We start from the raw sequence: 12,529 nt of genomic DNA on the forward strand, positions 1-12,529 counted from the left end.
ATATGAAATTAAAAAACCAAACAGATTTCGTTAAAATAATGTTAAATCTAGTAATTAATCGAAGGAATAAGCAAAATAAAATTTGTTGACAAAATGGCGGTTTCTCAAAAAAAAAAAAAAAAATCGATTCTCCACCGAAATTTCGGCCTTAAATTGTTTATAAAAAAAATTTTTTTTGGAGAGAAAAAATCTTCGATAATTACTAAAAAATATATTTAAGATGGTCGTGTTAAAATTTGAGACTAATCGGTCAAGCCGTTTTCGAGTAATGTTGGTCACCGACTTTGAAAACACCATGTTGAGAAAAACGCGTTTAAAGTTTGGACCTTCTACTTCCAAACACTCTGAAACGCCTTTTCAAATTTGCTTGTAACTTTGAAAATATTCACCGGAACGATATGAAATTTTCTGTGTGTATTCTTAAATATATGTACATTAAGAAAATGAAATTAAAAAAAATCGATTTTTTGAAAATTCTAACTGTATATAACCCCTTAAAGTATCCGAAGAAAAACTCTCATTCCGGCCTCAATTAGTATATAATGTAATATTTATATTCATAACCAATTTTTTGTCGTTTTGGCCAAAGTTTGAAAAGAAAAAGTAGGGAATATAGACAGTTAATGGATACTTGCATAAAATATTTCGTAAGTAAGCAAGTAATTGTAGTCTGAATATTTTTTCTTCAATACTCTTATTTTGCCAACACATTTTAATTTATTTTTTTACATATTTGTTTTATTATATTGATAGTTATAGATATTGCCTGTGAATTTCCCAAAAAGTATCTACTTTTTGCAAAAATAAGAGCTGAAAACCTATACAGATTGGTTAAGTTTAGTCAATTGCTGAATTCCACATTCTGATCTCCATTCATTTCTAAAAATTCAATGTAATATGTTCAGTTTGCCCACAAGGAATTTCTGTTTGCATCACATGACCATTTCACTAATTACCCTCAATCACCCATGTCTAATTAGTTACTTTGTAGCGACATTCCGAATCGAACTCGGCTAAATTGGGTATTTCGTGCAGTCAATGATATTAACGTGAAGGCGAAGTGAGGTCAGCGAATGGCAAGAGGATTTTGAAGGCGCTTGTACACCTACATACATGTGTATGTGTATATGTAGTACATGAAGTGTACACCTAGCGCTTGATTTGTTGTCTGAGGGTCAGAATACGTATCATTTTCGCAATACATTTGGCAACTGACTGCAGCCAATAAAGCAGTTCGACTAAAGCGTTTCCACATTTAACACAAAACGGTTATAATTCAACGAAATATTAGGAAAGTTATATACAAACCATACAAATATTTAGTAAATTTCAAACTAACTAAAAGTTTTTATTATTATTATTTATTAATTCATCTCTTTATAACGAATTTTATTATATTATTTATAGTCGAGTATTATTTATTATACTCACACAGCGTTCACCACATAATAAATCTCACATCTGCTTTTAAATTTTGTCTACACCAGTGCATACATATGTTTATATATCATTTCAGGGTGCAAATGAAATTCTTAACATAATATAAAAAATAAGGAATGTTCACTCAAATAATATAAAAGCCTTTCTGGGGTTTTCCAGTCTAGTGTTACAAGAGTCTATGCTATTAAAAATTTTAAATGAATAAACTACAGAATAGTAAAGCCTACAAGCTGAACAGTTTGGAACCATAAAAATAAAAGTTCCAAGTTAACGCAAAAAAACCTCATGGAACGAATTTTCAACCAAATCGATTCAATTCTTAAGCGAATGATTACTGGCGATGAAAAGAGGGTTACTTATGATAACGTTGAGCGTTAACGGTCGTAGTCGAATCTCAATGAGCCAACGAAAACTGTGGCCAGGATTATTGGTCATTAATATACTGTTTACAGAGATAAAAAATTAAGAGGTAATGTAAATATAAGTATATAATTGTTAAATGTATATTCGAAAGTTAGAGATATTTTCTTTTTAACCAGTAAGGTTTAGCGATTTGTTTGGTGGAATTGGCATATAATCAACTTCTATGAGCTAATCCCCTACGGCCAAATTCTTCTTTCTGTCAATATGTATAAATATAATTCCATCCACCTAGTGCATCCGATCCGTCCACCAAATAGGAAGGAAGCAATCGCCCAGCTTGGTCCCCAAATTGTCCCTAAATTTCTATTTGTATTCTAAAAAAATACGAAAATCAATAGTCTGTTAGGTCAACAAAAATTCCTCTTGGCTATATCCTCCGTGCGGGTGTCGACTGGGCAATGGGTGGCCCTGCCTACACTGCTGGGGTCTCAAGCTGTCTATGACAAGCTAAGCCACGGCAGTACAGGCAGGCGCCACACATAGGTTTCTGCTAGTGCATACTGACGCTAAAAATATAAGGAGTTGTCGCAGGACAATGACATTTGGTACATCATTGTTTTGGATTCTAATCAAGAAAAAAATGAAAAAATCAAAATCACGCCCCCTATTTTACGCCCACCTCCCATATAAGGTGAAACTTAATTTTTGACCTACAGCACTGATTTTTGGTACATAGCATTTTTATGACATTATATATGTTGGTGTTAAATTTCAATAATATCCGCCCACCTCCCATATAAGGTGTAACTTAATTTTTGACCTACAGCACTGATTTTTGGAAAATATCACTACCAATTTCCTTAGCGGAGCTGCGCAAAACCTCATATTGGTGCTTAGATAATGAAGCATCGAGAATCAACGCCAGGGCCTTTTCTGGAGTGAAAGCCTTATTCATATCTGCGCTACCATGTTTTTTTGCGGCATACAAAACCATTTCTTCCGAGGTGTTTTCATAAAATTCATGCAGTTTTGTTCTCTTTTTTCGCGGCTTACTGGTTTCGAAGGCAATAGTTGGTCGACCGCGTTTAACCATGCTAGAACAGCTCGGTGCTTCTGTCTCGTTAGTAACTTCCACTACATAATCACTTGTAAGCCACTGTTCATTCATTTCAAGAAATCTTGTTCTCGTACGTCTTGCTCTTTGCCATCTCTCTTTAAATTTTGTCACAAAATATTTTTTTTTAATGTTTCAAATTTCGCAACATTTAATTGAGTCATGTTTCTATTATTAGTCGCAATAATTTCAACAACTATGTCAATATCACTATTGGTATCCATTAAAAGTTCACATATTCTTAAATAAGAAATTTTAAAACTTTCCATTGCAGCACTTGATATCACTTGACCTCTAATCACTTTCACACTTCGCAAATTAATGTAATTTGATCAATATTGTTGTTCAAAAATATTGAATATTACGGTAAAAATATCAACAAAATGTTAAGAAATCAGTGCCAAAATAATTGCATTCAAAGGCAAACGTTTATAAAGTACGCTATATATTGCATACTTTTAGGCGGTAACTTGCCATTTTAGAGTATCTCATTGTTTTGTTTCAAGCGGGGCTATTTGGGGCAGCTGAATTTTTTTTATCGTTTAGCTTAGACTTCAGGCTTTAATTCGGTATATCTACATATGTCGACAGCGGTAGACAGCGCTAAAAAGATGCACCACTTTGAATTTGAAGAACATTGAAATTTTAACGTCCAAATTATGTTGTTCCACAAAATTTTTTATGCATTATCTTTTTCAATGGATTTTGATGCAAATTTTTTCTTTGATACATATTATAAATGAAAGAAATAATAAAGTTGAATTTCAATAATTGTTTTATTGTATCAATGATTTGATCACCAACTTTGGGCAGTTCTGGACAAAAAAACTAATGCAGATAGAATCCTAATAATGAAAATAATGTATAGATAGGTGGTTACAAACTGTGAAATTTTCATTCACATCAGACAACATGCCATTTTTGAATTTCAGCCACGGAAATCCCTATGTGCGCCATCTCTAAGAGGTCAGAGAGGAGGTGAAAAGCGGCCGAGCGCACTTTGCCTCACGTAGTTGGTGTAGTGCCTCGAACTCAGCGTTTGCTAACCGTATCGAGGAGCATATAGCTGAGAAGAGGCAACGGTCGACAGAGAGCGAACCGAAAGCGCCAACAAAGAAAAGGAAAACGAAGGACGAGGCTGAGAAGCCAAAAGTCAAGCGAGCGGACGACAATGAAAACACACTGGAGAAGGGTGAAGTCGAAAAAGATAATGACGACTTCATTAGTCTTACAGGAGGTGGAGGGGTCACCTGATCAGCACTCTGAGGTTAATGAACCAGAAGTTGACGGTACTTCAGGTGAACCTCCACACAAGTAAGATCGCATCTGCCGGACTCTTTCTCAATCTAGAGAAGGGCGGCTACGACGTGGCTTTAGTCCAGGAACCATGGATAGCATCGGGTAACGTGGTCGGTGGACTAAAGTCACCAAACTACACAACTTATAAGCAAAAAGCTGTATTCCCATGTTAACTTAAATCTCTCCACAGATGACCTGACGGGGGTGGCGATAAAGGATTGCAGGGATGAGCTCATACTCCTTGCATCCTGTTACCTGCCACATGACGACGAGGCACCGACTGCAGGACTTCGGAGGCTGGCGGCTATATCCAGCAGAAGGAAACAGTCGCTGGTAGTTGGAGCTGACGCTAACGCGCACCACATGGTTTGGGGAAGCCGCGATATTAATGGAAGAGGTGAGTCCCTATTAAACTTTATATTAATAAGTAATCTAGTGATAGCAAACCGAGGGGAGGAACTTACGTATATAGGACCAACATCGAAAAACATCCTAGACATAAGACTTTACACCAGTAGAGGTACAACGGTAGAGTACTGGAGGGTGCTAAGTACACCGTCATTCTCTGAACACAGTTATATACGTTTCTCTATTAGAACGGGGCTTAAAGCTAGACTTGAGGCTAGAAGAAACTAAAGAATTACCAACTGGATACGATTATTTATGTAGCAGCTTTGAAAGAACAAATGAGGTGGCAAGACTTAGAAAACTGTTATCTAAAAGCCCCTATTCGCCAGGCCTGATTCGCAAAAACAACGGCGAGTGGACGGAGAATTGCAGGGACTCCTTAGAGGTTCTAGTTAGCGTACACTTTCCGGGATGCAAGAACACGCTACAGAACGCAATGCAGCTGGTCGTGCCGTGGTTGCGAGTGATATTCAGAGGATGTCTAAGGTTTGGTTATGTACCGCACTCATGGAGAGAGGCTAGGGTGTTTTTCATACCGAAGACAGGTAAAAACAATCCAACCTACTTGAAAGAGTTCAGGCCCATAAGTCTAACCTCTTTGCTTCTGAAGGCGTTGGAGAAAATACTAGATGCACATATAAGGGACACAGCGCCTCTTGGCAGCTTGTCCAAATCGCAACATGCGTACACAAAAGGCAGATCCTCTTGATTTCTAGAAAGATAAAAGCGGAATGGAATGATGCCAGTGTGACCAAGGAAGTCTGTAGAGGTACTCCACAAGGCGGAGTGCTATCTCCACTCTTATGGACATTAGTGGTAAACAACTTACTAAAACAGTTTGAAAACAAAGCTCCCAAGATAACAGCGTATGCGGATGACATCGCCATCTTAATAACGAGAAAGTGTCTGCACGTACCAAATACTTAGGGGTAGTTTTGGACACCAAACTTCTGCTCTGTATGCATGCAGGAAGATGCCTTGACCCTACCTGGGGGCTTTCTCCCACTCTCTGGTGCTACACAGCAATAGTGAGACCAATTCTGCTCTACGGTGTTCTGGTGTGGTGGACGGGTACTAGTAAATCTACGTATCGGAAGTTTAAGGGTAAGGTTCAGCGGCTTGCAGCGCCGAACCACTGCAGTATATTTCAAGCAGAGGTCTTTCCTATTGGGAAGGCAGCAGAGCTAGCCTCCACCGCACAAGGCCAATACTCTAAAATTAACATCTACGTAGACAGCCAAGCAGCAATCAAGGCAGTAACCTCATGTCGAATATCGGCCAAAAGTGTCCTGAGCAGCAGGGTAGCGGAGATGAGGGTCGCCAGAAATATGAGGCTACACTTCTACTGGGTGCCAGGCCATAAAGGCAATGGCAACGAAATCGTAGACGGGATTGCCAAGAGTGGTGTACAGCTATCACCCGGAAACATGATCAACATCGGTAAACCCATGCACATTCTGTACGACGACATAGACAGGAAAACTAGACATAGAAAACTCATATCACGCTGGAAGGATCTACCGGGGTGTAAAACTGCAAAGGTCATGTGCAAATCGGTAGATCAAAAATATACAAGGTTCCTACTGGAGCTCGATAGAAAGGGCTGTAGGACCATGGTTGGCATTCTTACCGGTCACAGCCTAGTAGCGGCACATGCCTATAAAATGCGGCTGTCAGATCGGGAGGAATCCAAAAAATGTCAAGAACGGGGCACCAAGGAAACAGTGGAGCATCTCTTGTGCGTTTATCCTGCGTTAGCGAGACAGCGTTTTAGGTACTTAGGGGCCCCACAGTACGATAAGTTAGAGGAGATATCGTTAGTGAAGCCTCGTAAACTAATAAAATTCACGTCAGGCGCAGGCATTCTGAACGATGACTACTACTCAGGGAACACGTGAAGGCACTCCATTCTGGTATCGCAAAGGATCATAACTGGTCTATGCGTGGCCTGCAGGCCTACCAGACCAACCTAACCTAACCTAATAGTCTGTTAGTCTACCTCCTGCTGGGATACGCAGATGATTTGAATATCATTGGAAGCAATAACCGCGCCGTTTGCTCTGCTTTTTCCAGACTGGATAAGGAAGCGAAGCGAATGGGTCTGGTGATTAATATTAGGACAAGACGAAATGTCTCCTCTCACTAACAAACAAACAGTCAGCGCATTCGCGTCTTGGATCCCACGTCACTGTTGACAATCATAATATTGAAGTCGTAGATAATTCTGTCTACCTTGGATCAACATCAAAAACACTAAAAATGTCGGCCTCAAAATCCAACGCAGGATTATTTTTGCCAACAGATGCTACTTTGGACTGAGTAGGCAATTGCAAAGTAAAATCATCTCTCTATGAACCATCCCGTCCTGATGTATGGTGCAGAAGCATGGACGATGTCGACATCCGATGAGACGACTCTAGGAGTTTTCGAGAGAAAGGTTTTGCAAAAGATGTTTTAAGTTAATTCGAATCATTAGCCTGTTGGAACCCATGTACTGGTGGACTATGTACGAGTATTCGGATGGTTTATCTTAAATTTTGCGCAGAGTGGTCTTCCTTATTCCTATTTCCTTCATGAAATTTTATAACTTCAGATCCACTTGAAGAATATAACACAACCACAACAAGTTGTTATTTCACAACACATGACAGAAGTTTCACAGAGAGAGGTTTTTTGATGGTGCCTAAATATCTGTTACGTTACGTTATTGTGTTAATCAACAGCCGTAAGTATTTGTTTCGAACTCTTCCCGATTTATTTTTGGATTTTCTGAACAACATAGTTTCATTACTAAATATCATTTTTCAGTAAATATTTTACTTGCCATCACTTTATAAAGGCAGAATTGTTACATTATCTGCAAAATCAAACAGATATACATACGACTGACAACTTTGTCAGAGTAACCTCGTTAAAAAGGGATGTTTTTTTTAAGTCTGAAATCTGAATTTAGTATGTGTACGCCCAATTTTGTGCGTTGAATATGTTCGACATGATTCTTTTAATTTTTTTAATATACAACGAAAATAACAATAAACATGAAATACCGTGAAATATTACACTACACTGCAATAATTTATTTAAAAAATATGTTACAATGCTAAATGGTTAAATATAATATATCCGTAGTTATCCGCTCAGTTTTGTGATCAACTGTACATATCAAAACATTAGATTAATCTTATATTTTTCACAAAACAAAAAAAAAATATTTTTTTTTTAAGTATTTCAACCTTGCCTAACTACGCGTGTAACCACTTTCGCAAGGCCATCATCCGTTTCATAGATATTAGATATTCATTTGGCATCGCAAATGTGCGATGAGTTTTTTGCCTCAACGATACGCTTTTGACATAACAAATCGAACTAAAAATTGTCTACGAAAACTTCTTTCAGTTGAGCTGAGTGAGTGGCTAACTGACATCAAACTAAAAATTCATGGCCGCAGTTTCTCACGTTCAAAGTATTTGCTGATTCTCCTACTTTCCCTTGCCTATATTATACTATCCTATATTCTACCATCTCCTGTCTATTTTCGATAGGTTTGACTCATTCGATGCTCATTTTAGATAACGTTGGATGTGCTTGGCAACCACACCATCATCAACCCACCATGTCCTGCGGCAATGCGTGGTCGCTGAATTTACGCGGCTATGCTCGTTAGTCTTGCGCTGGCCAAATTGCTTCATCCACAGCTTACTTTTACTGAGGCTATCTAGCTATCTCTCGCATGAAATACTACAATAAGTAACACCTGCAGCAATCTATAGATTTCATGCCGGGGTTAGAACAAATGCTACGGGTTATATTTTGAAAACAGAGTCATAAACACATTTTCTTGTATTATAAATTGTACACTGAAATCTATTGTATTTACAGAGATAAAAAATTAAGAGGTAATGTAAATATCCGTATATAATTGTTAAATTACCTATTAGTATATATTATATATTTTATTAATGTATTGTGCCTTACGCCTTTTGATAGCTGTTTCATTTACTAATATTTCCGCGTAATTGTCTCTTTGCAAGTATTTTCTACATGCCAATAAGATTTGCGAAAAAATTCATTTTTTTAGAAAATCGTTTATACAGTTAACAGAACCGCAAAGAACGTCATCAGGTTTGGTATTATTATAATGGCATATAATATTGCGTTCCACTGTTTCAATAGAATATAAGTAGCGCCACACAAAGAGTATAACATACTGCCATCAACCCTTGGATCTAGTATATAGCTAAATTAATTCAGTAAAGTAATCCCAAAATGTAGCAAAACGCCAACCAACCAGGAAAGAAAAATGATTTTGCCTCATAATTCTATTTTATTATTTAGCATTCTAGCATCTAATGAAATGTACAAATTTCGATATCAGTTTCATTATATTGTAGCACGGTGCATTGTCTTAGTGAAACACACTTCTCTCTTTTCTAAATGTGACTGTTTCTGTGGCTTGGTCCTTGAAAAGTTGAACGTAGTATATTCCTTAAATGGTTTAATAGGTGGAATCGACTAATCAAAAAAAGTGACAAAAATGTTATGTTAAGTGGTTATGTAGTTTTCAGAGATTAAAAACAATGGTATTTTTTAAATTATTTTTAATATATACAATCATATATTTCATTTAAGTCAGTTAGCATATCAAAGATACGTATTTAAATAGTATTTTGTGAAACCTAATGGAAAGGGTATATCTTTTAGATTTTTACTCAGATTGAGTTGAGTTTGGAGAATATTTTAAACATATTGTACCATTCAATAAGAGAAAAATGATTTCCAAATTTTAAATTTTAACCCGTTAATGGTAAAATTGTTTGAAAATTATCCAAGTTGGGTTAGAATTCCATATGTGAATTCCAATGAAATGAATGCCGAATAAATATATCAGTTAGTATATTATATTATATATTAGTTTACATACATATATATTATACTATATATTATAGGGAATGTACATATGTTATTTCAGATGAATTGGGGGTTGGTCTAAGCAATTCTAAATATTTTCCAGATACCGATTTTAGATATTTTAAATTGTTATTCAATTGTTATTTTTATTTATAATAGTTTAATTTTCCCTTATTTTCCATTTGTATAGATAGCAAAAGTTATTTATAAATCTATAAAATTATAATAAACAGTGTGGCTAGAACTGTATATACATACTCAGATTATATAAAATTATTGCATCTGAGAATACAAACAGAATACATAAATTATAAATATAATTAAAATAAAAATTAATAAAAGCGTGAAACTGATTATTGTAATTTTTCCCAAAACTTCAGTTTCCGTCAACCAAAATTTGAGCTACGCACAAGCTGAGTGTCGGGCGCCAACTAACATTTCATTGGCAAAGGGCGTTTCTTTTATAAATAAATCCAATAGCCAATGAGCAATGCCCCAAAACTTGTAACCGTTACTCAATTCTACGTATGAAAATATATAAATAGACAAAATTTGTATTAATATTTGAGTTAAATGAAATAAGTTCATAGTAAAATATAGAAAAAGCTTTTAGTGGGGAAATATGATATGCGATATTTCCCAAAGCAGTGTTTGTTTCTATTCAGATGAGGAAAAGGAGAATGTTCTAAATATGTACATATGTATGTATGTATGTTATGTATGCCGACCGAAGGATAAGATAATTAAGCAATGTGGGAAAAGCTCATTGTAAAGATAATCCAAAAAATACCCTAACATAATAGATGCATTTATGAATGTACATATGTAAATTCATATACTATTTTTGTATACGTATTAGCAATTGAAGTTGTATCAATTGTTCATACTTTATCATGTTCATACCAGTCTTCAAAAAATGCTGGTTTAAAAATAATTAATAAATATTTTACCAATAAATCAACCGATTTGAAAATACTTTTTAGTAATTGTTTGTTTCCAGAATTCTCTTTCATGGCTGCCTCATCAGAGAACGTATATATACGTGCTCTAGAGTGGCCTAGGATAAAAAATTTAGCATTTTCAATTCACTAAATACTGGCTAATAACCTGAATATTTTTGGTTTTATTCGTGGCACATATTATTTGATACTAAACTACTTTTTAATCGTATTTCTATTTGGTCCAGTTCTACTTCTCCTTTCCACCAGAATTGAGCAAAGTTTTAACTCCGGATATTTCGGAGTAACAAATTCTTGAGCTTACCAAAATAAATGTAACTATTTCTTTTATTATTTTTGAACAACATAAAGTGGCAACTAAAAACAGAATCATGGAAAAACACCCGCGCTAAGCTAAGGTTTGAAGACAAGCAGTATCCGCAACCGGTATATGTGCATGAGCATTAAAAATTTTCTTTAATATGACGTTCTAATCAGAATCTTGGGATTTTTTTGCCAAATTGGTTTTAACGTTTAATATAGTGAACGTATATTCCAACTAGACCGTTTTACGTTCTTCGTTAAGATGGCGGACGTATACGCTGTCAGACGGAATGCACGTAAACTTGTTCGAATTATTACAATTTATCGATTCACTAAAAACAGAGAATTTAGAAGTTCAAAGTTCGTTTCGAAATTCGTTAAGAATAATAGCAGATGTCAGAACCAACTTCTGCTTTTAGCTATCGAAGTTTTTACTATAGCGCGGTTTCACACCAAATTGAAAAACTTTTAGCAAAATATAATACTCGCTAGAGGTCACTAAAACCAGGTCAGAGAAAAACCAAAGCAGATAGAATTATAGAGCGTAGAATTATTTATTATACGGTCTCTGCTTCAGAGAACTGCAATTATTCACTTTTTTGAGTCATTGGTTGAGTAACACAAAAAATAGTATTAGTGCATATAAGTCAAAAATCATCAAACACGAAAGAAGATCCACTTAAACACATTTACGCACAGCACACAAAGCGAGAGCATGAAAAATGAATAAGTTTCTCTTCATACGTATCGTTGAAGTGCTCAATTGTCTCATGAGCCAATAATTCAGTCAAGTTAAACAAAAATGAGCCATACCACCAAAATAACACCAATAGTATAGCTAAATAAATAAAGTGATACGAAAAGGATCAAAGTAAAACTGACGAAGGCTGTGCCGCCGCTAGGCAAAAGTGCCCTGCGGGAAATGACTAACGATGTGTTTTGTTCTTTGATGTCGTGTATTATATTTAATGTTTGAAGTTAATTAATGAATTAATACTTTTAGGTTCTAATATATTTCTTTTAATAGTAATATATTGAAAATAAATAAAGACGCACGAAAATGCATGTTCAATGAAATAATGAAACATGTAATGTGACAAAGTTCTCACTGGGTATCTTTACTTTCGTGCTCAGCTACGCTGGTATTTGGAATTTGCTCAGCTGGTATTTGGAATTTGTATGAAATTTAGCTTCTAAACGCTATTGCAAATTCAGGAGTCTTCGAGTTCTACTCTATTTATATGTAGAACATGTAAATGTATGTACACGAAATTTATTTCCAAAAAATTATATTCAGTATATGGAGACTGGAGTAATTTGTGAACCGATTTCATCTACATTCGCCGCAATCCACGATATTTTCAAATTATACATTCACATAATATTGCTAAAATATCTTAAATATTGAACAATATATAAAACCTACCGGAAATTGAAAACCCTTATATGACGAATAGAGAAGTGTTGATACTGTTTTATTTTCAGCTTCAGAGCACATGATTATCAGAAAAAGATAACCTCTGAATTTCATTAAGATGATGGGATTTACCGATATGTTCTATAAAAAGTCAGTCATGTTCAGAATCTGTGGCCTTAAAAAGATATAGTCGATAATTTTTAGACGAGCGGAACTCCAATGGACTCTTTTCGTAAAGTTTTCTTTGTTTGTTCTTGATTTTTATATTGTGAAGCGAACGAATCAAAAAGAGTTTAAAATTGTGTTATATGGGAAGTA

General features: G+C 35.5%; 1 protein-coding gene across 2 annotated transcripts; it reads left to right on the forward strand.

Moving 5' to 3' along the window:
* Positions 1 to 1,405: 1,405 nt before the first annotated feature.
* Positions 1,406 to 9,162, forward strand: LOC128920393 (uncharacterized). 2 transcript variants are annotated; one of them, XM_054227563.1, is made up of 3 exons: positions 1,406 to 1,909; positions 3,850 to 4,318; positions 4,407 to 9,162. In XM_054227563.1, exon 3 carries the CDS (start codon positions 5,584 to 5,586, stop codon positions 6,520 to 6,522), a length of 939 nt encoding a protein of 312 aa, XP_054083538.1. In that variant the 5' UTR covers positions 1,406 to 1,909; positions 3,850 to 4,318; positions 4,407 to 5,583; the 3' UTR covers positions 6,523 to 9,162. The 2 variants fall into 2 exon arrangements, with proteins under 2 accessions (XP_054083538.1, XP_054083537.1); XM_054227562.1 differs by lacking the exon at positions 1,406 to 1,909 and having other exon boundaries at positions 3,327 to 4,318.
* The last annotated feature ends 3,367 nt before the right edge of the window (positions 9,163 to 12,529 follow it).

The sequence above is a fragment of the Zeugodacus cucurbitae genome, chromosome 3, assembly GCF_028554725.1.
Source record: "Zeugodacus cucurbitae isolate PBARC_wt_2022May chromosome 3, idZeuCucr1.2, whole genome shotgun sequence".
In the NCBI taxonomy this organism is placed as follows: domain Eukaryota; kingdom Metazoa; phylum Arthropoda; class Insecta; order Diptera; family Tephritidae; genus Zeugodacus; species Zeugodacus cucurbitae.

What these genes read in the sequence shown, in the direction of transcription:
- LOC128920393 (XM_054227563.1), top strand. Translation starts at nt 5,584, where the DNA reads ATGCATGCAGGAAGATGCCTTGACCCTACCTGGGGGCTTTCTCCCACT.